The sequence below is a fragment of the Cebidichthys violaceus genome, unplaced genomic scaffold, assembly GCF_023349555.1.
Source record: "Cebidichthys violaceus isolate CVI_PGR_0920_01 unplaced genomic scaffold, fCebVio1.0.p SCAF_5, whole genome shotgun sequence".
NCBI classification, from domain to species: Eukaryota; Metazoa; Chordata; class Actinopteri; order Perciformes; family Stichaeidae; genus Cebidichthys; species Cebidichthys violaceus.
In genome coordinates this window covers 14,935,526-14,961,935 of record NW_027176705.1, presented here as the reverse complement: position 1 = coordinate 14,961,935, position 26,410 = coordinate 14,935,526, and the positions used below count along the sequence as shown (strand labels likewise).

Here is a 26,410-nt window from a genome sequence, read left to right as displayed (position 1 = left end):
TGGTGACTGTCAGCAAGAGAGAAATACAAATATCTTCAAACATGCTTAAACCCACAAATAAACTCATGTGCAAACACAAACAGACACAGTGACGAAGACCGCCTACTTAAAACTGGACCTTTTTTTTTTCTAAATGATTAATTATGAATAATTTAGCTTGGAACAGTACAGGTTATTGTGGAATATTGATCAAAGAAATCCAAATACGTTCATAATTTTGGCATGTACAGTATGCATACAGTATGTTATTACGTTAAACCCATTCTGCTTCGCTCAGACAAACCCCAGGATAAAATGTGACAGGGCACTGAACAAGATTTCATTTAAAAGTCCCACCAGTCCAGCAGTATTTGACAGCACACACCGAAACCATTAACCCAATCAATAATAAGCCATTTCTTTTCCCTCCGCTAAAAATCTAAATCAAAGGAAATCACATACAAAGTTATTACCGCTTCTATTATTGCCTGCACATGTCATGTATATGAGAAGAGCATTTTGTAATATCAGATTTGTCATTGTGATTAATTGAGAATTAACATTGCTGTTCTTTTCCCTGGTCTTCAATCAACAGCATTCGTTTTTCCCACCGTCACACTGTCTACTGCATTTCCGTTCGTGTTCACTTAATCAGAGTATTCTCATGAATGTCTTCATACTGATGGGCATGCACTCGAGATACTGTCATGCGACCTTGAGCCTTTTTTTTTGAAAAAAGCTTTGGAAAAGCTCCCGTACATTGTCCATCACTCCCAATCCTACACCTTATCCAGTTTATTGGATAAACAGCATGTTTATAATACACTTTGATCATAGCACATTTCTTTAACTATTCAATCCATTAATCCAGGTTTGCTATTTAGATATACACAGTGAGTAGTACTTTCATGTAAAAATATATAGTTGCCTCCTTGACTCTGGAAAGAGTTGGTAAAAAACAGCTGCCAGTATCAGTATAGCTAGCTTGACACTTCCAGGGAGGCCAACAAATAGATGGCTGCCTTGCCCAAGGCCAACGTCTTTGGCGTCAGCAGGAAGAAAAACATACGAAGCCACTGTTAATTAACTGCAAATACACCAAACCTGTCAAACCGTTAAGGCTTGCCTCACCCTCCGGCTTTCCAGGGTTTTTATTTTTTTTTATTTGTAAAATGTTTTTACGCTACACACCCATAGCATGCCTCACCTTATGTAAAAAAGATAACTATATGTCCTAATCAGTACACTCTAGCTGTCACACAAACAAAAGAGGGAGCCCCGTTAGAGCTTGGGGTTTTTTTTTCCCCCCATTATGTCATCCTCATTTCGAAATGCCACATCTGATCATCTGCCTCTTTATAATTACTACCGGTGACATTTATCCAGATTCCTACTGTTTTACAAGACCTTTACATTTAATTGTACTTGATTCTGCACTTTCGGTTCTCCTTGGAGACTGCAAATGTGAAGCATTGTTCAAATCCTGATTTAGATTTTTTGGGAATATATACTGGATTTTGGATGGTGTTATTTCTGTTAGCCCTTTCATAGACGGCCTATTCAACTGTCAAATAAGATAAGTGTTTATCTATAAATCTTATTTTAACTGTTGATTGCAACTAGTTCTGTTTAAAAGGGCATCAAAAAAGCTAAGTATATAATTAAATCCACCATGGCTTGTCATAAACGACACCCATGCAATACACATAGCTGTCATAGCCCCGACTTTCATAAAACATTCTTTCTTGTCATTTCAATCCATTGTCCCTTTTGTCATCTGAGTATTATCAGTGTCATTGCAACACCGCTGGGCATGTAAGGATTGACATCTTCCTCCAGCGTTGTTATAGCAGACAGGTTTTGAAGAGTTTGAGTTGCAGATTAAGAGCTTTGTCTGTCTGTCTGTCTGTCTGTCTGTCTGTCTGTCTGTCTGTCTGTCTGTCTGTCTGCCTGTCTGCATCATCCGTCCCTCATGAAAATTAAACACCATGCATTTACATCTGAATCCATCTTTTTTAGTTTTTTTTCTACCCATCTCCTAGGTCTGTCTTTAAGTCCCCAACCCCCGCCTCCCTCACCACCCGTTTTTTTTTTTTTTCTTTCTTTATTCCCTCTTTTTGGTTAATTGAATGTTGCATATTTTTTTGGAGCAGTTCTAAAATATATAATGAGGTCATTTGCATTAGACTGCAGATTGGGTGACCTTTGCTTTTGCCAATAATTACTGTAAAACCCGTCTCTGTCTGTCATCACCAAGGATGTGGCAGGGACCTCTCTGTGCTCACGAAAGGTTAGCTGGAGGCTTGTGTCTGGACTTATGAAAAAGCCTGAGGAAAATGTCATTAGAGCACGGGGAAAAGACACTCGGAATTAACAATTGGAAATTCAATCAGGATGGCTTTAAGGACGGTGTGTGCGTGTCCGTGCGCGTCTGCGTTAGCGTGCATATCTACAGCGGGAGAGCTATACGACTTGTATCAGGAACACGTTTGGGTTAAGAAATTCCTCTCGTCAGTGAGAGTGCGGAACGTGGGAAGAAGGACACCCTGGGGGCGACTTCTGTTAACTCTGCAGGCCACTGTGACTTTGCCAACGCGCAGACAAACTGACAACACAAACTAAACAATTGGGCTGTAAATGCCCCTGAAGCAGTCCTCACAAACATGATAATATGCTGCCACCAATATCTGGAAATTTCCCGGCCTTGATTAATTATCCCTGACATTAATTACACTGTGCATTACCCATGCATTTATAAAAGGCTCACCAATTTGCACTTTTCACCTTGCTCAATTTTTGTAGCAGTGCATGATGTTTAATTTGCCTGCTGTTATTGGTTGTCACTGTGCAGTGAAACGTGACTGCATTTACCATGTGTTGCCTCCCCTTCCCATCAATAACGCGGCCCAGGTCGAAATAGACATTTTATTCTGCGATCACTCTCAGTCTTCTGAAACGGGAAATGAACCCTTCTATTCGTCAATGCCTTCCTGACTTGTAAATGTTTAATACATTTTACATCGTTCAGACAATCTCTTAAGGCTGCTTATTTCACACTGCAGTACCGATCAGTGTGTCAAGCATGAGCTTGCTCAGCTCAGTGTCAAATCATAGTGTTAGAGGGATAAAACGTTGAGGGGGCAGAGCAGAGCATTAACATCAGAGGCTCTGTTTTGTGCTCTTGGTTCTAGTCGCAGCGGCGCGTCACGTTTCACCTGCCGGATGGCTCTCAGGAGAGCTGCAGTGACAGCGGTCTGGGGGACCACGAGCCTGTAGGCAGTGGCTCCCTCCTCACACAACCTCTCCCTCTGGTGCAGGCGCAGGACGACTTCTACGAGCAGGCCTCCCCCGATAAGAGGACTGAAGCTGACGGCAACTCCGATCCCAACTCTGGTGAGTTGTAATGCTATCTCATGGCAGACTACCATTGCTTTTTAATATGAACGCATGGTCGGTTTCTTTGTCTTTCTCTCCCTGTCTCTCTTATTCTCTCTTTTACAACATGTGTTTAAAGCGCCATTGTAGGCAAGATGCAAAAAAATGTCCATTTGTGTCTTTTCTTTCAAATACAATATGACTTTGACTCAATTTTCTGCTCATTGTTTGGAAGACGGCGAAATCGGAACATGATTTTTCTTGAAGTGCAGGTTCAAGCAAATGAATTGTGTTTCAGATTTTTCTTCAGGGAATGACTAAAACTCCTTGAGCTGCGATGATAAATAGTCATGAAAAACAACATCGGTCTCTATAAAGAACTCAACGTACCAAATATCATTTAATTTGGAGTCATTTGATTGCCCAAGTAGGTTTCTAGTGGATACACGAGCAGGTCATTCATTTCTCAGTTAATCATCCAGACTTGTTCATTCCTCCCAGGAGCAAACCTGGGCCTCCCATAGGCTCCTCACCTATTTGTGAAACTCATTTGATTTATTTAGAGATGATTTCCCAGTTGGAAGTCTTGGTGCTCAGCTGAAGATGTTAACTTCCCACTATTTCTGGTGGGAATGTACATCTCCGACCCAGTTTTCTCATTTTATCATTAAGAGGTGAAGCGTGCGCGAAGATGACGCGCATTGCCCCAAGGTCGATGCCAGCTTGCCTGCAGAGGGTGGAGCAGCCAGCACCACATACATACAAGGGCTGTGAGTAAACTCTGCGTTGGTATGATTTCATACAGACTCTAAGTTAGCAGATGTACTCACAGTTGGCAGATGTACTGTGTGAAGGCCCACTGACTCACAGTCTTCACAAGTGAATGGAGCTGCACATGGCTCAACCACGTGCAATTGTAGTACAGCTAACTGACAAACAATGTGTAGACGGCCTCATCTGCATGTTCTTCCGTATGTATTTTTAAATGATTCACACACAAAGTTGCAGTAGTTAATATGTTAAACAAAAAAGAAATGTAGCAATGCCTGGAATCCGGTCTCTTGCAAGTTTTTTTTTTTTTTTTTAATAATTCAGTAAGTAGTGGAACATTCTTGAATCCCAGTAAAAACGTTACAGGAACAAGGTCATGGTGGATGTCCATGAGTACTATTTCGCTGGATGAGTTTTTTTGTTTCCTGAAGGCCCGTTGCGTCTCATACAGATGCTAAACGGTGCTTTGTGCGTCGGTATTAGATGACACGGGGCGTGACAAAGCGTCGGTATTTGAACTCCCGGGAATGAGAACGGGCTGTCCACGAGGTGTCATATGGTGTTTCCATTGAAGTCAGCCAATGCGAATGAATTGTAGATGAGCATTAAACTATCAGCACTTATCAGCCAGTAGTCTTGATGTGAGCACTGCATTTCATGGTATGTCAGACATTTCTGCAATGTTTTTAATTGACATATGGAAATTAGATACACTACACAGCTACACCGTAAATGTGATGGGTAATAAATTGCACGAAGACATGAATAAGAGCCGCTACAAACGCCAGATTATAGTATTGAAAGGCTTGATTTACTTAAAGTAGAATTAGATATGTTAAACCTATGGATGTGTATATATGCAAGTATATATATTGTACAGACAGACATAGAAGGGTAGAGAGAGTCATGGTTGGTTCTCTGAAGCTGCATCTGGTGTTCAGCAAATTCAAGTGTTAGAAAAAACTAAAGACTTCATACTAAACAAGCCCTGATGCAGGTAACAGGACTGGTTGACATCACTGTAACTGTTTCCTGTTTTGTGTTTTCTTAAGCGATGCCGTTCTGTTTTGTTGATGTTGTTTTCCTGTCAGCAAACTATTAACGGTGACAACAACGGTCTTTGATCGTTGACCTGCTGCTTGGCATTATAATGATTTCATGTCTCGTGAATGAGGGATGTGTTACCTGCTGGTGGTGCTCTCAAATATGTGTACTCAGTGGTCCCAGGTTAACTAGTTCTGAGTGAGTCTCTGTCAGACTTGAAAAGCCCCCCTGACTGCACGATATGACTCTGAGTCTGTTGACAGAGGCAAACAGTATCTGGAAGATATTTGACACTGTTGTGTTCCAAGTTGACGTACAAAGTATCTTTCAGCACTATTAAAAACAACATTTCAGTTGAGGACCTTGACTGAGGGTGGTCGTGTTCTAGGTTTGACAATATTATCAGTATTGCCTTTTTTCTGACATATTAAAACTGTTCAAAAGACGCTCTTATAGAAATCAAAATTTAAATGATTTGTTAAATTATTATACGTCTGCCATCTGCAGTCCTCAATTTTTGTGCAGAATATTGAAGAAATAGGGAGTCAGATTAAAGACGACTTCAGATGAGTTCAGCATGGAGTCCTCCTGATAGTTTAGGCGAATTGTGTTTACATTTACATAATACACAATTGGCATATAGGGACATCCAAACAGGATTTCTAATCCTATATATATATATATATATATATATATATATATATATCTTTTTTTTTTTTTTATTTTAATACATACACTTTTATAAAAAATATAAATATGCTTTTTAGTGATGTAAATTACATAATGAATATGACAACTGCTTTAACCTTTGACAATGTGTGCCTTATAATATTGAATATATTAATAATTGAGTGAAATTAATTTTACCTCATAGTTTTCTGAACAGCATCTGCACACCATAACTGATTAGATTGAGTAAAACACTGACCAGCCAAACAGTCCCCTGGGGTTTTCATAACAGACTGCATGTGTCATATATTAAACTGATTTAGTGATTGGACGTAAAACTGACCAAATAACCTTTGGATTTTGGCCTCCCTATCTGTTTTACGTTGAAAAAGGTGAAGTTAATAACGATCCTTTATGTAATACAGGGAAGTGGTTAGACCTATGTGTAGGTTGTAGCTTTCATCTGAACAAAAGAAACACATAATGTGGGAGTTGTGAAAGTCTGATGTCTAAAAGTATGTTATATATATAGAACAGAGTAGTTCATGATGACATGTTTTATATTTATTTGTGACTTGAAGATATCCTTGAAGCTGTGCTACAAAAAAAAAGAGTTTGTAAAAAACACAAAAGAAGGAAAAAAATCAATTAAACATGAATTTGGAGGAAATAACAATAACAGATGGATGGTAATGAGGGACACAGCAGTTTCAGTCAACATTATGATATTTCTTTGTGAAGAGAGAAACAAAGTTGACAGTATTATATGAGTGAGTAGTGTGTCAGCAACTGTGGCGAGAGAGGGGGAAGAACTCACAGTTTTCCAATAATGATTGATTTCAAAGGTGAAGAGTTTTCTAAGAGTAGTTTTACAAAAAAAAAAGCTCTTAAAGTTTTCCACACAATTCCCCAAAAAAGCATTTACAAGCAAGACCGTTAAGAGCTTCTTACCATCCGCTGTCCATGGAGCTGACGAGAAGGATGCGTTGAGTTAAAGTAACTTGCTGTACTAAATTCCCAATGAACCATGTTAGATTAATTACAAATGGCATAAATGAAACAAATAGAGTAGATACCATGGATTTGCAACAGCATCATGAAAAATCTGCCAGATTTACAGTCAGCAGTGACAGAGTACATGTGATTAAGTCTACTTTGATAGATTTAGCTGCTGCTCTTGCCCTTAAAAGGAGCAACATTTCAAATTGAGAGCATTATTATAGCAGTGTTTTCGAGGGTTGGCGTCCTGAGCAGAGAATGCTCTCCCTCTGTGTGTGTTGTAATCCAAGCTTCTTTTTTTCAAATATGGATATGTTCTTGATCACTTTGTGTTGTCTATTTGCCCTTTCTGTTGAAAAACTGTGGGTTTTGAGGCCGTGTTGGCCTTTCAATGTCATTTATAAATGCTTTGTAAGACATAGATAGTCCTCACTTTAGATGAGGTCACACTAATGACTAGTAACTACCTGAATTAATCATGAATTGCAGTATTAATGTGTTTATAAAGCATATATTAACATAGTCCCTAACCATTAGTGCATATCTAAATCATTATATATATATATATATATATATAAATGCATGAATAATGTACATCTAAATAAGTTCTTAATCATTTACTTACACTTTATAAATTATATTATTAATTATCTACAACTCCTTAATAATTGGTTTGTAATATATACATATATATAGATATATATATATATATATATATATATATATATATATATAATACTTCATTTATAAAGTATGAAAGCACAATCAAGAAACACATAGACAAGCTTATTAATCAACATTTATAACTGTTGTTATGAATTGCATACTAATGAGTGTTAATGTAGGAACAATGCTTTATAAATGATGAATTAAGTGTTTACTCATACTGAACTAATACTTCATAGTGTGTAGTTCTTGTAAAGTATTACCAAAAGAGTCTTTACTTCCAGTGTTTTTTGGGAAAACCCTGCAAGTATAGATCTGCAAGACAGGTTTAGGATCAATTCAGCTGTAAGGTAACAGACCCCCGGAGCCTTTCTAAAAGGGATGCTTCATTAGTTAGTTTGCTTGTACTTCCGCTTCTGTCTCACTGAGTACATACACAAACATATTGACTTGAAATTGAAGCTTCTATCCCTATTAAGTTGCACTGTTAAAAGTTCAATCAAATAAACAGCAAGGAGCAAAGTAATAGTCACATGCTGAACATCTTTTAGGAACGCTGTATGTCCCTCTGCAATTAGAGAGCCAAGTTTTTCTCGACAGCTTTTCACAGAAACGACTGAATCAAATAAACAACCGAGTCACATATTCTCCAAGTGAATGCATGTTTTGGATGAAACATAATTCTGTCATCAGTAACATTTCTGAAAAAGGAAAATATTACAACTGATGACTGGGCTGTCGAGGTCTGTCATATTGGTTGTGCATGGATGGGAGTCCCTAGACTACAAACAAGCTGAAATAATACATGACAGGAGAGTGCCCAGAATAAACAGGGAGGAGAGTGGGGTGAGACAGGGAAGTCATGTTTATTTATAAAACATTTAAAACCACCATTATTGACTAAAGTGTACTATGAATGATTTAAAAAGCATGGCGGACAAGAAACACAGGGCAGTTAGACAAAAAGATCACTTGCACACACGCACACACGCACACACACACACACACACACACACACACACACACGCATACAGACAGGCAAAGGCAAATAGAAATGGACTGTGAGATGAAATTTGAATGAGTCGTTGGAGTGTGCGAATCTGATATAATGAGAAAAGTTGTTCTTGTTGTCTAGCAACAACCCTTAAGCTTCAAATCTAGACGATGAAACAACCAAGAGCCCCATGTCTGATGACCTGGGAGACCTGAAACAAACAGAAACTAAAACAGATCAGCCTCATAAACAACAGACTCTTCAAATTATTTCTGAATTGCCCCAGGAGATGAGTGAGGAGAGCCAACAAAACCAGTGAAGAGGTCACGCTGTGATGTCAATTGGGCTGCATGAGTACTTTTCTCAAAAAAAGAAACATTATGCATTTTTAAGTTTCTAAGTGAGTCTGATCTTACTCCCACTGTGTACAGCAACAACCTGCATACACAACTTAATACGTTCTAGGGAAAAACCCTGAAAAATAAATAAATAATAATAATAAAAGCAAATCATAATTACCTAAATATTTTCCAGTCTGTGCATTTGAAAGTCACATTTTGTACGGATGTCTTTTACATTATTTTAGGAAAGTGAGTGTTGCAAAGCATTATATTTACAGATGTTACCTTAGAATTGTGCACTCCTTCCTCACAAAAACTCATATTTTTCATGGGCAACACATATGCAGCAGGCTTGGTAGAATGAAAATGGTCTTTATGTATATGAACAGGTCAATAAGTCCAAGTACGTCAGTTGCAGTTGCATACTTTTTAACTTTATGCCATCTAATGTTGTGTGCGCAGTTCATAAAACTTTGGTGAATATCCCATTTGTTAAAGATTGTTGTTTATTCATCCCCCTGCTTTTCTATACTAATCACACTAAAAGTTTGACTTATGTCCTATAATTAAATGGGCTCTTGAGCAGTGTGGTGGCATTGTAAGTACAGCCTTTCTAATCATTCATATACTCCAAACACAGCATCTGCTGCCTACCATCTAAACAGTCGGTGTTACATGCCATGGGCTGTGATAGGGCGATTATCACCATCACTGGCAATATCAATCAAGGGGAGGAGGACTCTCTGTTTAAAGCTGTCAAAAGAAAAAAAGAAAATGGCAGGATTTCTCTTTAAAAAGTTATACAGATGTTGTAGTTTTTTGACACTGATAATCAAGCAATAAAGCAAACGAATATATTGAACTTGTATGCATGTTTACAAATATAGCTTTCTGAGTTGTGCGCCGTTTGTGGCTTTAATCCCAGGAATGATATCTCAGTGGAGATGGGAAATGAGGAAATACAAAAATAAAAGAAATACAGTAAGTTGTGACTGAAGTGGCTTTGCGATATCTTGACTTGTAGAGCTGGTTGTCCTGTAGCTTGGCTGGCTTACTCTGTAGCACTTGTTTGTAGAAATTATGATAGAACTGATATTTGAAAAGAGACAAGGAGTAACAAAGTCTAGACCTGGAGAAAGAGCAGGTACGAACAGATCAAAAGTAACCGCATATTAAAAAGCACGGCGACGGTAGCCTGCAGGGGTTAGCAAAAAAACAACAACAAAAAACTCAGTTGAGTCAAGTGAGACCCTTTGTCATGTTCAAATGATGTAATGTATCTTATCCATTCATCTTCTCAAGAGACAAAAGTAATTACTTCTCAAAAGCACTCTATGTTAAAGTATTATTCAATTCTGGAGTCACTACTTTTGTTTGTGTAGTTCTTCACTATCATATTGATCCACACTACAATTTACACTATACTACAATTTACACAGCCTTTAATAAGGTTGCTTTCCTACTTTCCCCCCCGCAGGTCAGTCAGACTGCCTTTTAGTGTTAGGTTTATTAAATTACTTTTTTCAATTTATGACAGAGTAATGCAATTGGCATCTGTAGCTACAAAACCAACCAGCCAGATCCCATCGTGCAAATATGTTGCTTTGCAGAGGATTGTTAAATTAAAAGGCCCATTTTACCCCAAAATATTAGATACATAATGTACTACCAAACCTATATATAAGAAATAAAACTGCTAAATATAACATTTAAACATAAATTAATATTCTGACTTCTAGCTAGTGATAAGTCTCTTAGCTACATCGGCATACTGTCTCACTCCTATCCTATCACTCCTCATGAAACTGATCAGTTTACAAAAACTTTCTTTCAATTATGTGGAATTTAAATATTTATATCAAATGTGAGTGAAGAACACATTTTGTAGTCAGACAAAATATCAAAGGCCCTTGGGTCATGAATAGCAGCAATTTAATATATTTGATTATGTATCTAGTGAAGTGGCGTGGTTAACCAACATATTCACAATCCATTAAAAACACATATTGTAGAATATTAAATGCCTTACATGATAAACTGTAGGAAGCGGAGAAAGCAATGTCAGCAATTATTGAATATGTTACTTTGCTGGGGATTACAGCAAGCAAATAATACTAGGTGTTGTACCTACTGGGGCAAATTATCCTCCTACTCATTCATGATTTAATCACATTTAAGGTGAACCAGAGGTGAGTCAGCACACTGCACCTCTGCACCTCATTTTGTTTGCATGTACACAAGAGAAATTGTTATTTGTGGGGTTTTTTCTGTTTATGTTTGTCTGTTATCTATTTTTTGTTCATCCCAATACAGAAGGTTATTATGGCTCACTGTAATGCATTTGCATGTATCATGTGCATTCTATATAATAGATATATAATGTGTTACTGTAGTTACTGTAAATGCACCTGCAGCCCCTCTTGCATTGGTCACATGCTGAAATGGAATATGTTAACACTAGTTTACACTATAATACTGCTGGTTAAGTATTGAACATTTTGTGCACAATTGCAGTAGATTAATTCCAAAGCTCCTCTTGAGTGGTTCCATCCCTTTCTCTGTTGCAGGGGTCTGGGCAGGTAGTCAAGCACTAGTTGAACTGTATCCGTTTGAAGATGAGTGATGTTAACAGGAACACGGTTCACCAAAATGGTTGGTTGCACTATTTATGCTTGGGAACATGACCAACTGACAGGAACAGAGGAGGAAGCACATAGGGAGTAGGGGTGAGTGGACGAGGTGCTTGTTGAAATAGCACAATGTGACTGGGAGAGGGTAGCTGTTAAGGGTCTTGGCAGAGAGGGCCGAAATGCTCAAATGCAAGATATGTCCTCTACCATGAAAATGGAACCACTTAAGCCATTAATCATTGATGGACAAGAGATCAAGGATAACTCCGTTGTTGAGATATTCTGCTCCTTTCTACTCTGCACTGCTTTGTCCGAAACATCTTTCCAATATATTCAATATGTTTTCATATACAAATACACATTACATTTAACGTGACTCTTAAACAACCGAGACTTTCTTCACTAAATGTGGAAATACTGTAACATATCACTGTTACGCTGCTATAATCATGATGTTGACGTTGATGAAATATGATGTCTCCATAATGTATCAGAATGCTGGCTATTTACTTCATCGCAATATTGTGAAAATATGCTTACAGGCAAGCAAAATGGTCACCGTGCCATGTTTTTATCATTGTTAGCGCCAAATTGCTGGTGCGATATTTCCCTGGCGTCCCAATTGTCTCTCTGTGGCAGAGGAGATTGGCAGCTTCTTCACTGCGTTTTACCTTTGTGCCACCAGGCTTGTTGTCATGGGAAATGCTGGATTACTGTGCCACACAAAACTGGAACTGATTTTCTTTGCAACTTTACTTAGCAGTTCCACTATTTAGTGAAGAAAATGTATGTACTGAGTAGTTTACCGCAGACCGTGACGAGAAAAAGCATTGATCCCATATTTCAGAGGTACTTTTAGTATTCATTAGCACCGCCATACTGACTCAAGTTGTCACTGAACAGGTTATGGCTGATGAACACAACTTGTTCGATATGGTTTTATAACTTCTGCTGAATATATTTACAATAAAAATAAAGTAGCAAGGCTTCCATTATATTGTTGGCAGTGGAAATATTGCTTAGTAATGTACACAAACCATGAATGGTCACGGTCAGGCCACTGGTTTCTAAGAGCATTTGTAGCATTCACAGCATGAGGATAGATTCACTGGTAGGAAAACATATTTCTACAGAATAAATAGGCCATCAAATATTTGACTCTACCTCCGCGCTACTATGCATTTTATTATGTTATTTTCAATTCAATCCTTGAGGTCTGCAATGAATGACAGGAGAGCTGGAGAGATGTGTTTTCAGATTCCCGTGAGGTTCCATCAAAGCCAAAGACAGAAAATGCCCTGGACAATGTTGGACAGATTGCAGTTCTATTTGAATTATACTTATTTTGATTGTAGTGGTCTAGCAATTAATGTGTTCTTCAAATTCCCTTGTCTTTGTATCTTATCTCATTGTCTCATCTTAAGTTCACACTGCAGACGTAATGACCTAATCCTTCATTTGTTATAGGGCTCAGCACAGAAAGTTGTTGTTATGACCGAGATGACAATTTTTGTGTTTTGGCTTATTCTGTACCAATTTTTTAATTTGATCAGGGATGGAATATGTGTATGCATATTCTTTACTTCAAGGTTCTATGCGCCAATACCATGACAAGATATGCCGCTATGTGCCGGCAAGCTGCAAGCTAGTTTGCTAACACTTATTAGAATCAACATCGGCTGTGCAAATGTTTGGGGAAGGAGATGCATTTAATGTGTTTGTAAGACCTCAAGGATACACACAATGCATTTTGGTGAGCAACACTGAATGTAATTATAACTTTCGTATTTTTACGAGAAAACTCCACAGGTGATACCCAAAATTGTCCCCTTATACTCTTGCCAAATCATGGCTAAATACCCCACTTAAATTCGTCGTTGACACGGTGAGTTACTTTCGTGTATTTAGCAGTTTATAGTCATTTTTCGGGCAAAAACAGGGGGAAAAATCTGGACAGAAGTTTTTCGTTAACCTACAAAGAATCTGTTTTCACTGCAGTTGGACAAATGTTGTAACATTGGGCAACAAGAAGGAGTAGAACATGAAAATGGTTGAAGGTAGGACCATTTTGCCATAGAGAAAGGAGAAAAAAGAGTGCAGAGCACAGGCTGGGATTATGCTCTTTACAGTATATGACCAGCTGTTGGAATGTAGGCAGTGACGCTTTTGACTTTAGTTGGACAAGAAACAGACTGCAGAACTCTGGATGAGCTGTGGGGGTAGAAGAAAGCACTTTAGTGTCATAGCCAAGAGCATCTTGCAGTAATCCAGACATGAGGTTGTGGCCATAAAGCAAACAGTGGCTAGTTTAAATGCTCATCCACCTCTGGATAGTTAGACGCAGGAGATATGTATAGCCCTTTACTGTTGCTAGTGTTTAAACATCAACACATTATTCACACTTAATGTTTGCTGCGCCGTACTGACATCTGCATATCTCTGTTTAAATTCCATGTTCACTGTAGTACAAATAGTTTTAAAAAATGATGAGAAACAAAAGGCATATCAGCGAGATTCTAATCCAGCCCATCAGTTACAATATGGCAAATACATGTTCTTTGCTGTGTAATATTAAACCAAGTGAAATTATGTTTTGTCTGAGTTACACTAAAAGCAGATGATAAGGGAAGAATGTGGGAGAACACACCAACAAAAAACAGTGTGACCTGCCATTGCTAAGCAGCTAATTAGGGGCTGGCAGTCAATTAAGCATGTAACATAATGGGCCACGGGTAAGACAATAGCAGTCACATTAACAGAAAATGTTTAATCCGCCGTCATAAAATGAAGAAAAAAGTAATGAAATACAAAAAAAAGGTCACAAGAAAAAACAAAAAAACATCTTCACCATGTGTTTAGTACCATGCCACAGGTTGTGCTGCTGCTGAGTCTCGTCCACACAGACACATCTTTACATATCCTTAGGCCACCCCGCGTGTGCTTTGATTGCAACCATAAAGCATATGTTGCAAAGATGTTGCCAGCACTATAACTGTCTGATTTTATTGTTGCGTATTTATCCACAGCAATACATAACATGATGCCTTTTATGAATGCGTTATTGCCGAAATTAGGACAATTTAAAAGCATTCTCTCAATTGAATAAGAGTAACAGACACACCCGCTGAAAAAAACTGAACTCTGTGCCAGCAGCTTTGTTGTTTCTGTAGTATACAGATGCCCAGCAATTGACTATTCAGGATAAACAAATACCAGGCTGTCACTCAGTCTGGCAGCCATCCGACCACCTCAGTCACAGGCAGCCAGTGAGATGGTGGGATGCCAAAACAGTAGATGGATGTCACAGGTCTTTTGACTAGAGCTGCATGCTGCGGTGACAGACCTAGAGTACCTGTTTGCATATGCTTTAACCGTATATGAAAGTGATGCATCAGTATGGAGTTTCTAACTATACATTGTCAAGTTTGTTTCTGTCCAGGAGGTATCTTCTATCGTAAAATGTAGTTTTGAGTAATTTCCACTTGCCGGCAGTAGCATGAGACAGCCTGTTTTACCCCTTGCCAATCTGTGTACTCTGTTCTTAAGAGGAATTCTGAGGGATGATCTATGCATATTTGCAATTTAGACTCTCCTTAAACCCAGTTTGGCTGTATATGAGTACGCGTGTGTTTGTGTGTTCCTTCTGATACCTAAATCCCATTGTGTGAAGAGGAAGTAGCAGGGTAGAGTAGCTAGGGCCCCTGACCAAGCCTGTGGGTGGGTGGCATGGATTCATAAATCAGGGAGCAGTGTTAATCTCTCTCAGGTATTGGAAAGCCAGCCCTCAGTAAATATGTTGCCCCAGGATAGAATGGGGTTTAAAGGATTTCTGTCTCCAAAGAGAAATTAGGCAGGAGCTTCAGAAGTGAGCTAAATGGAAATGCTTGCTGGAGCATACAGAGAGAGCAGGGTGCTGCTGTCAGCTAGTAAACATCGTCTCAGAGTAGCCTCAGTCATTATCGTGGCAGTCGGTGCCAACAGCCAGTGTGAGCAGACGGGTGGGCTGATGAAGAGCATCTTCTATGCTGATGATTAGTCACAATAGGGAGGAGAAAAATCTGAGGACTGTTGAATTACACTGTTGGGAATGAGAATTATTTGTGCAATAAGTTAATTGGCTAATTACAGTGACTCACACTTACATCCCACCCACTTTGTGCTATGGGACTTTTGGGGAAAAAAGACTAACAAATGAACTCAATTCTGGCCCTTTTTTTGTCGCATAGGCCGACAATTGCTACTTGTGAAGAGTGTAGCAATTGGAATGGCACACATAATTACCAATTTTAGCATATTGTAGGAATCATAATCAGCCTTTTAGAGACCCCCTGCACACCCTCTGAGTCAATGTCAATATGAATGTGAAATATGAATAACTTTATTTGGCAGCATTTTGTAGGTATTCATAATCGCTCATTTCCAGATGTTCAATTAGATGTAGAAAAACCCCATAAATGCATTGTTTTATTTATTCTTAATTTTGAATTCAACAATGAAAAAAAAAAAAAAAAAAAAAAAAAAAAATATATATATATATATATATATATATATATATATATATATATATATATATATATATATATATATATATATATATATATACACCTGCTGAGCTTTCTCTGGTAAATTCACTTGTGGAAGATGCTTCCAGATTTACAAAGGGCATGTCATTATCAATTTGGGCAATTGCAGCTTTTATGTTTCATATTTTTGTCTTTGTACATGTTCAGCTCTCATCATCTATTCATACAAAATGGAGATAACGTTATCTCTAATCTAAGGACTGATATCATGTGCCATATATTCCTACATGTTGTTTACATTTGTAAGTTTAAAGTCAAAAGGATTGTTGAGTTATTATATGAAAAGTTTGAATGCACAATAGGAATTATTCTTCATATTTTGCCCTCATAATTGTTCCTTATACTGATACTGTTTTTCTCTGTTTTTAATTGTTCAAGAAACATTCAATTATATGCTTTCTGTACACATATGGTAGATGAAAAGGTGCTGAGAAGCAATTCCATATGAAGAAAGGGCAGGAAATGATTCTTATGCTATGATTTGCTATGATACTGCTGTGATAAAGTGATAATAGAACATGATAATGCAATACAGTATAGCTTTCCACCGTGATGGAGAAACCTTGACTACCCTTTATTTCTTTATTCATTCTTTAAAAAACCTGTTAAACATTCAGAAGGAATTCAAAGCTTCATAAAGAACCCTGGAAGCCAATGAAGGGCTGTTTCTAGTTTGGGGCAACATGGTAACTTGTCTCAGTTCCTGTCAGAAGTATTGGCTACATTAACTTTAGTTTTAATATTTTATGATGGGAAAGACAAGTGCACAGCTACAATAATCAGGGTATGATCAAAATGTTGAAAATCTTTTGATATTACATCCAATTTGGGCAATTATGGATGTGGTTTTGAGTATCAAAGAAATACTTCAAGATGTTGAGAAATCATTTAATTTGTTGTCTCACAGAGAGATGGATGAAAAGTGTCTGTCCATTGAACACAAAGATAACTCTGTTACATGTAGCCTATAGCATATTTAGCTAGAGTACAAGAAGCAGGTGAGCTTTATTCTTTTACCACATATAGACCTGATAAAGATTATTCAACACATTTTTACTGGGCGACAGCACAACTAATTTCCAATTTATGACTATTATGAAGACTCCAAACTACGGACTGCAACTGCAATTATTCATTTTTATAAAGTGGGCATGGGTGGATAGTCAACATCTTCATTGACGGAAGAAATGTCATACGGTGGAAATTGATTGTAACAATTTAGATTTAAGACTGTTATCTGGTATTATGTTAGAAATGCATTATCTTATATTAAGCCTTGTGCACCTCCAAGTATGATACCGAACCACGTTGTCATCCTTAATCCCATCTAATCTGGCAACAATGATCTATCAGTCTTGCTATAACCAATATCTTGCATCCAACATCTGGCACATCTGATGACCATTAGAAACAACATCAATTGTCTGCGAACCAGGCACATAATCTATAGCATTTTGTTCTCTTTTATTGCCCACTGCCTAAAAGAAAATATATTTCTATTGAAGATGGGAAAGACACATTTTAAACAGAAGAAAATGTGGCTGATGGGTGTGACAACCATCATGAGCAAGAGCTAGAGGGATGGCACATCTGCGAATTCTTTTTCAATCATCCAGTAAAAAAAATCCTTGACGAGCCTTCATTCCTAATACAGAAAACCCAGGATTTTACCCAAATGTAAAAAAAAATTGAGACATAAAGTTCTATCTTGCAGACATCGATGTGGACCTTCACAGCTCATTGTATCATTCGCTCACATGAGCAAAATGTCTCTCTCTCTCACAGACATGAAAATGGAAATCTATATTTTTATCTGCCAAAACTATCCCTTATCAAAAATGCGTTGTACATATAGGAACTATTCGGATTATCTCTGTCTCGTCACCCCTCTCATTAGTTATTAGCTTTAATACTCCGTCTCCCAGTGTTTTGGCAAATGACAAACATCGTCATCCTCTGTTGCAATGTCAAGCAGCCACACAGACCTGCAGGCTCTGACGCTCAAAGGAACGGAAAGAGAGAGAGACAAAGAGTGTGCAAGAGAGGGAGTATTTATACTGAGACAGCAACTTAAATGGGTTATCATAGCATTAAAGTTCCACTCTGACTGGGCTCCTTCAACATGTCACTGTGAGAATTCTCACAAAGAAAACGGTATCTTCAGAGAAAGCTGCACCTTAACCCCGGTGAACTGATCTGGGGGTAGTGAGCGCTGTGATAGGGACTAATCCCCTGCTGTGTGCTTTGAGCGGGACTCAGAGCAATACACCAGAGGAAACCCAGGAGAAGCGAGGAACAAGCGCTAAGAAAGAGACTTCTGACAAACTGAAAAATATGTTGAAGTGGTGCTGTCACCGTGATGAATCCTTTCAGGCGCCGTCCCGAAATGGGATGGAATCTTAATGCGCATGTGTGCATGAGTGTAAGGGGAGATTGTGTTTGTGTGTGTGTGTGTGTGTGTGTGTGTGTGTGTGTGTGTGTGTGTGTGTGTGTGTGTGTGTGCCTTTGTGTGTACAGTGAAGTACACTGAGAGAAACATATGGCGTTTAGCTCATGGAAAAATCCACCAGGAACCAAGCTGATGCCTTCTGGTTAATTGCAGAAATTTAGCAATTCAGAACTGAGAGTGTGACACTGAGAACTCCAGCAGATGTTTGGAAGGACCCAGTTAAATAAAAAATGAGTGCTTCCTGGTTGCACATTAGACTACAGAGTGTCGACATGGGAATCAAACAGTGGTTTGATTGCCAACATCTAAACAGAAAAATTGTATTTACAGACTTCTGGTTGGTTGATCTGTGTTGTATTTAAATTTAAATTTCGTTTTTATTTACATGAATTGGCCCACATCATACTACCATTTATTTTCCCTAAATTCACCAAAAGTTAATATTAGTTTGCATATTTAAACATGAAACGTGTTATTTACGTTGGGGAAGTTTCATGGTGATATCTATTATTTGATTTATTATTGACCCTATTCACCTGTAGTGTCTTGCACAATATATGGAATTGTACAATACATAGCTTTAAAAAGGCTATTTTCTCAACATATTTTCAGCAGCAGTTACATACATCAAACTGGCCAGCTTCATTCCTGTCTATATTCTGACACGTGTTGATGAAGAGTTTATTCATATATCATTCATAGCCTGATTTATAGAACTGTCAATTTTCAACTGCATTTTCTGATTCATGGAGTGATACAAAAACAGATTCCTTCTCTAAAAACCTATAGTTGAGGCCAAAATTATTAACCCCTCAGGAATTATGGAACATTTTCCTAAAATTCTCCCAATGTTTGCAGCATTGATAAAACTTGATATAATCAAACATTCACCAGTGCTATTTAGTAGCTTTTGGTAAATTTTGGAATATAAAATACATTTTTAGGCTTGCTTTATATCATATATAGTGAAAAATGGGGTGGTCAATAATATCACCCCCCCATGTGAATTTCTGCTTTCAAACACACCTAATTAACCAATCAGCTTTCAAGCCACACCTGTGCAGTCAATTAGCTTCCTAACAACACCTGAGCATTCAATCAGCATAAAAAGACTCCAAGGAACAGGGCACTTGAACACATTATTGAGAGGGACTACTTTTACTCACCATGCCAAAGACAAAGGAAATCAGTCTTGAGCTCAGAAAGAAGATAGTGGAGGCTCATGATAAGAGGGAAGGCTATACTGCCATTTCCAAGCGTTTCACAGTGTCTAGAACGGCTGTACGTTGCATCATTGCCAAGTACAAGGAGACAAATTCTGTAAGAAACAAACCTGGGCCTGGTCGTCAGCGCAAGATTTCAAGAACTCTTGAGAGGAAAATGGTCAGAGATGTCAGCAAGAAGCCCCGGACATCTGTCAAGATGATTGTTGCTGACCTGGCCTCTTCTAGAGTTGATGTTTCAAGGAACACAGTTGTGAGGGCTCTCCATCGTGGTGGGCTTCAGGGCCATCGTCCCAGAAGAACTCCTTTACTCAAAGAGCGGCACATCACAGCCAGACTGAGGTTTGCTCGTGAACATTTGAAAGGTAAAGATGAGTTTTGGAAGTCTGTGCTTTGGTCTGATGAGACTAAACTGGAACTTTTTGGGCACATGGATGTTTCTTATGTTTGGCGAAGAAAGGGAGAAGCCTTCAACCCTAAGAACTCAGTTCCCACAGTTAAACATGGTGGTGGGAGCATCATGCTGTGGGGCTGTTTTGCAGTCTCAGGCACAGGGAGCCTTGTTCGGGTGCATGGCATCATGAAAAAAGAAAATTATGTTGATGTTTTGATGGAACAAATGCAGAAATCTGCTCGCAGTCTATCCTTAGGTCGTCACTGGGTCTTCCAACAAGACAATGAGCCAAAGCATACATTGAAATTGGTCCAACAATTCCTGAAGGATACCAAAACCAAGGTCCTGAAGTGGCCCGCACAGAGCCCAGACCTCAATCCTATTGAGAATCTGTGGCAGGTGCTCAAAGTGAATGTCCATGCTCGGAAACCACGCAATTTGGACCAGCTGGAAGAATTTGCAATGGAAGAATGGGCCAAAATCCCTCAGGAGACCTGTGCCAACCTAGTAAAGAACTACTCTGAGAGGTTGTTGTCAGTTGTGGCTCAGAAAGGGTACACTATTGACTATTAATGGCCAGGGGGCTAATCATTTTGGATGTCTCATTTTTGCCTTTTCTTGTTTCAACTCAGTGTAGCAATAAAATATCGTAATCAAACTTGGTGGACATTTTGTCTTTGTTATTTTGGAAACAAATACACTAAAAACACTTGTTGTTAATGGTCATTTCCATGGAGAAATCAAGAGTTTTGTCTAATTGAATAAGGGGGGCTAATCATTTTGGCCTCAACTGTATATACATATATATTAGTCAATAATTTTTCCCTAGTCATTTGAAGTGTCTCCCATTAGTACTGTATACTGTAGATACAAAATATTAAAAACTAATGGGACAACAGTGTGGATATGGAATTCACTGAACATTTGAAACCTGTAACAGTAAACGTCAGTCACAAATAGGTTATTGCACACATGCTAATGGCAATAAGAACCGCAGTGAGAGATAATATATGATGACTCCCCAAATACGATGTTGCCTCACTACTGATAAGCCAATGCAGTTCCACACAGAGAGCTAAAGACTTGCTAACACAAGAAAAAGCACAGGCACTACATTATTTGTTTGCACATCAATGTGTCATGCACAATATCTCAGAAACTGTTGATTTGCTTTTGACACAGCTTGGTGGAATGATGCATCTCACTGCTGCATTCAAGTATTTAAAATGACAGTGAATAGCTGAAGGGGGATCAACAATTAAGGGTCAACAAAGGTGACATATTTGTTAGTGACAGGCTGACGGGGACTTCAGCAATGGTAGAGGACAACATGTTTACTGTTGTTGTTTAGTGGATGGTACTGCCATAACGTTTTTTGTTTTTTTTCATGTCCCAGAAACTGGGTGTGAATTTGTTTTGAAGCCGCATTTGCGATAAGACACACTTTTTTTTTTTTTTTTTTTTTTTTTTTTTACAACACTAACTGCAGTGAGAAATATATAGCGGCTTCAAAATGTATCTTTCTCTTTCGCCAGTTGAATGCTAATGCGTTATTATATCTGCATTGGCAGTAACTTAATGTAGTGCAGATATGGTGTAGGGATTGAACAGTAACAATGAAACTGCATTACATGAATACAATACTCGGAATGTGTCATGCTCAGGTAAGCGACTCTACTATAAAGCTACTATAGACACAGAATTACTGAATGCAAATACATTGGATTTAACAGAAACAGACCGTAGACTCTGGATAGTATCAAAAATGGAATTTGATTTGATAGCAATATTGAAGATCATTTCATTAACTTACATTCATTTACTTAAAATTAAAGTAATAATAAGGTTCTGTGACCATCCAGTGTGTGTGTGTGTGTGTGTGTGTGTGTGTGTGTGTGTGTGTGTGTGTGTGTGTGTGTGTGTGTGTGTGACAGAGAGGGACACAGAAAGACGGGTACTCAAGGGAGACAGATGGGCACAACTAATAAGAGGTGAGAAAGAAAATATCACATTGAAAATAGATGGAGGGATGACAGGTGAAGTCAAGGTAAGCTGACAGGGTGAGAAGTAATCACCCCGAGAGTAGAATGCAAACTGAACCTGCAAGTGATAGAAGGGAAAAGGTCATAGACAAAATAAAGCAAGTTTGAGAAGAAGAAAGGTGCCAAACACTCGCAGCTCCTCCTGGAGGTCAGTATACAGTGGAATTAGAAGGACAGAGTTTCCCACAGGCTGACAGTTTGGTGGTGGTGGTGGCTGTTTGTGGCGTGAGGTATGGCGATTTCAATATATCATGGCCTGTAGAGACTTTTGGATTAATTGCTTGTCCTTTCCCTACCTACGCACCGAAGGCAACTCCAGTAGTGAATAGAGAGCTTTGACAAACCTACACATTGGGGTTTAGTGTGTGAAATTCTATCACACAAAAAAATGACATTTTAATGAAAAAAAAAAAAATTATCATTTGTATCATGTAGACATAGAGGAACAATACACTCAAGGTAACAACAGAGAAAATGCATTTTTCATGTCATGAAACCTTTAAAAAGAAAACTCAGCTCAACTGTGCTCTGAGTGACTTCATTGACATTTATATAAGCGTTTAAACGCATTGCGCTTGGAAGACCACGAGGTCATGTTTTGCAACTGGATGGAGTTGCACGCAGACATAACGCAAATACTCTCAGGTGTTTAACTTGAATGAAGTAGAATAATATCGCTTTGGCTTTAAACCCAGCGGAGCTAAATATCTGTGAGGATCAAGGTTTTCTTGTCCTAGAGCTAAACGCAGACGGATGAGTTGGGCTCTTACACATTAGAAGTGTAGAAAAGGAACTTGCGGGTCACAAGCTGAACATTTAAATGTCATTCATCGTCAATCAGTTCCAGCGGAAGGAAAGTTGATTGACAGTATTCTGACTCAGCTGGTGTCACGGCTGTTACGCCAACGCTCCATCTGAAGCATTCTGCAGATGAGCCGCAACATCCTCCCTATGCGTCTTCTTCTCCGTTCCGTCCACACATCCACTGATTCCTTTCATTTTCTCCTGCCACCTCTCTCCACTCTTTCTCACTTACCTGCCCTGCTCTATGCTTCATATAACCTTGCAGTGCTCTCCATGCATCACCCCTCAGACCACATCTCCATCAGCAGCTGTTGGCTCCCTCCCCCCCCCCCCCCCCCCGCTAGATTTGATGCTGTATCCGAACTCGTGGCTTTCCATCATTTTCATTTTTATTCCTCTCTCACTTCACACTGCTGAACTTGCGGCAAGACATCACAATCAAAAAGAAGATGAGTTAGATTTCAATCAAGTGCAAGTCCGATCTTGACTGAAGGACGAAGAAATGAAAATAGAAAGCTACAACAAAGAAATGCAAAGTCATATCTGCATTTAATTCCCTTTACGAAACATAGGGCAGAAAAAAAGAGGCAGGTCGGCTGATATATAACGTAGGCACACTCTCTCTCTCTCTCTCTCTCTCTCTCTCTCTCTCTCTCTCTCTCTCTCTCTCTCTCTCTCTCTCTCTCTCTCTCTCACAAATGGCAATGGGTTACTGACAAAAAAATATAGTCAGCATACAGACAACCTCTCTAAGTAATTTTAGGTTGCGTGCTCATCTAGAAAAGCAAGGTTTTGACATTCCCATCTGTTCTTTTTTGCATCTGGCTGGGGCTTTACAGCCAAGCTGACTGTATACTAGATTCAAAAGACGTGTGTGCATGTGGTAAGAGGTTGCTCTCACTTAAAACCTGCTTTTTACAAGAGCAGTACTTTTCTGTTTTGGTTTTTTCTATTAAATTGTATAATTATATATGTTTTTTTCCTGAGTTTTTATTAGATTTCTCTGTTTATTTTGCTTAGCGCCAAGGAAGTAGTTTATGGCTGCTGTATAAATAAATAAAATGCATTATGTTTGTGTGTGTGTGTGTATGTGTGTGTGTGTGTGTGTGTGTGTGTGTGTGTGTGTGGGTCTGGGATAGTAGAGGGTGTTATGATGCTCAGCAACTGTCCCTCCTACTGGGACCTGCCTGAACCCTAACATCATGAGCTAATCCCTAGAAATGTCACCCAGAGCTTGGCAAGCCATTTGTTGCTTACTGGTGTGGAATTTGCCACTAGGTGAGAGTGATTCCATTTAATCTGTCCCCCATTACAAGCTGCAATTTTGCATGGTAGACAGTATTACCCAGATAAAGTGTTTATTAGAGTTACACTGTGATTTACGAAGGGCAATCCTTAAGGGGCTAAACTCAAAACTTTTTACTTTAAAAAAGTCAGCATTTCACTTAGAAATGCTAGAAAACAGTGGTAAAAATATTGTACAGTGAATACATGTTTGGTCATTTCTAAGCACGATTGGGTTCTTCTTATAACATCTTAAAGGTGCAGTGTGTAGGATTCGGCAGCATCTAGCTGTAAGGTTGCAGATCCTAACCAAATCCTGAGTAAACATGCTGGAGAATTAACCCCCATGAAAATGTCAATGTCTCTCTCTACGGCCGGTGCTCTTTTTGTACCTTCTGGGCTACTGTAGAAACACGGCAGCCGGCTCCGTGAAGAGGACCCGCTCCGCCTGTAGATATAAATGGCTCGCTCTAACGGGACGAAAAAACAACGGTTATTTTTTTCAGGTGATTTATACACTTAAGAAAACATACTTATTAATATTAAATTTCGTCTCTGCAAATATTCCCCCTAAATTCTACACATTGTATCTTTAAGGAAAAGTTTGAAGTAAAATTTTGTTTTTGGAAGATTTGTTTTTAGCTGAGTTTTCCTTTTTCTGGCTGCCATGGTGTCTCTCTAATATGGACATAATTACTTGTCCATTATCCATGTACAGTCAGTTAAATAATAGTAACTAGATTCCAAAACCATCCCTAAATAACTGATGTTAGCTTGAATACATAGGGCTGTAAGAGAATGTGTATCTACTGAGTTATTGATTTATTTAACAGACGCAACATAAATAAACATTTCTAAGGCAGAAGCGGTGCAGTAATGTAACTAATGTATTCACGGTGTCTAATTAGCTAATACAGCTAATTTGAAAGTATATTGAAGTACATTTTTTTTCTCACAATTACATATATATTGTCTGTGTTTTCTTTATCTTTATCTCTGCTTGTTTATATTATTTGGAAATAAATCATCGATATTTCATTTCATAATATTGCCGGATCAAAAGATTCTATTCTGTTCCATGCTGTACTGTTGTGTGCAGGTCAAACTCATAAAGTGAGAGCGGCACAATTATGAATCAATTACAACATATTTTTTTTTTTTTTTTTTTTTTATGATTTAAAGCCATTTTGTCCTTCTCAATGACTACTTGCTCACACAGCTGTGGCCTTCCCTCCCTAGAATTTATTCCCTACTCCATAATATATTGACTACGATGAAAACAATTTGTAATCATAGACCCATCATTCAGTCACTACTACACGGTTGATTCGCTAGGGTTAAGGTGCTGACCGGACGATTTATACCAAGAGTGCTCTGTGCCAACCTGTACCCATAACTTTCATTGTATGAGACTTTCCTTAAAAAACATGAACCTTCCTCTCCCTCTGTGCCAAAGCGTGATGCTACAGAGCAAGTCGGTATAGACAGCTGGCAGCAAAACTCATACCCATCTGTCTTCCCTCTACCTCGCACTTCAGCCCTCTCCTTACCAGAGATCAGAGAGCGTCTTGTCTGACTTTTTAATTCTCACGTGGAAGAGCTAAGCTCAACATGTACGCTGGCACACCTGTTCAGCGCCGGCTCAATCAATGCAGGAATTTAATGTAAGGTATGTCTAAGCCTTTCCACTGACAACACTATATTGCGTTGTAATACGGGATCGGAACTTTGATCCCCCTGAGTAGTTAAGTTGAGGCTTAGAGTATGTTGTTGCTGCATACGGAGTGTGTGGGACACTGATGTGTGCACATTAGTGTGTGTGTGTGTGTGTGTGTGTGTGTGTGTGTGTGTGTGTGTGTGTGTGAGGAGGAGATTGACAGCAAGACTTTTATTTTGTAATATAGAGTTGGTAATCTCGGTGCCACGTCAACTAAACTGTGTCCAGTTAGTGTGTAGAAACCCCACTCAGGAAATGATCTCCACAATACCAAAATGCATGTTTGAATATTGACGGATCCAACTGGACATAAGCAGCATGCAGTGATACTACACACCTTTTGTAAGCAATAACAATGAGGGAGTGACACTTTTCTTTTTTTTTTTTAGTTGGCTACGGGCAATGTCAAGACTCAGCCCACCTCTGTCTCACACTGCCCACTCTCT

General features: G+C 38.7%; 1 protein-coding gene across 4 annotated transcripts in view; it reads left to right on the top strand.

The window, feature by feature from the left end:
* LOC137887291 (protocadherin-9) overlaps positions 1 to 26,410 on the top strand; it is a 185,370-nt gene that overhangs the window by 124,854 nt on the left and 34,106 nt on the right. For 2 of the 4 annotated variants that reach the window (XM_068730156.1, XM_068730155.1), the window contains one exon: positions 3,297 to 3,372. In XM_068730156.1, coding sequence (XP_068586257.1) covers positions 3,297 to 3,372 — 76 coding nt within the window. Of the gene's footprint in view, positions 1 to 3,170; positions 3,373 to 26,410 lie in introns of all 4 variants that reach the window. The other 2 variants (XM_068730154.1, XM_068730153.1) reach the window with 1 other exon arrangement.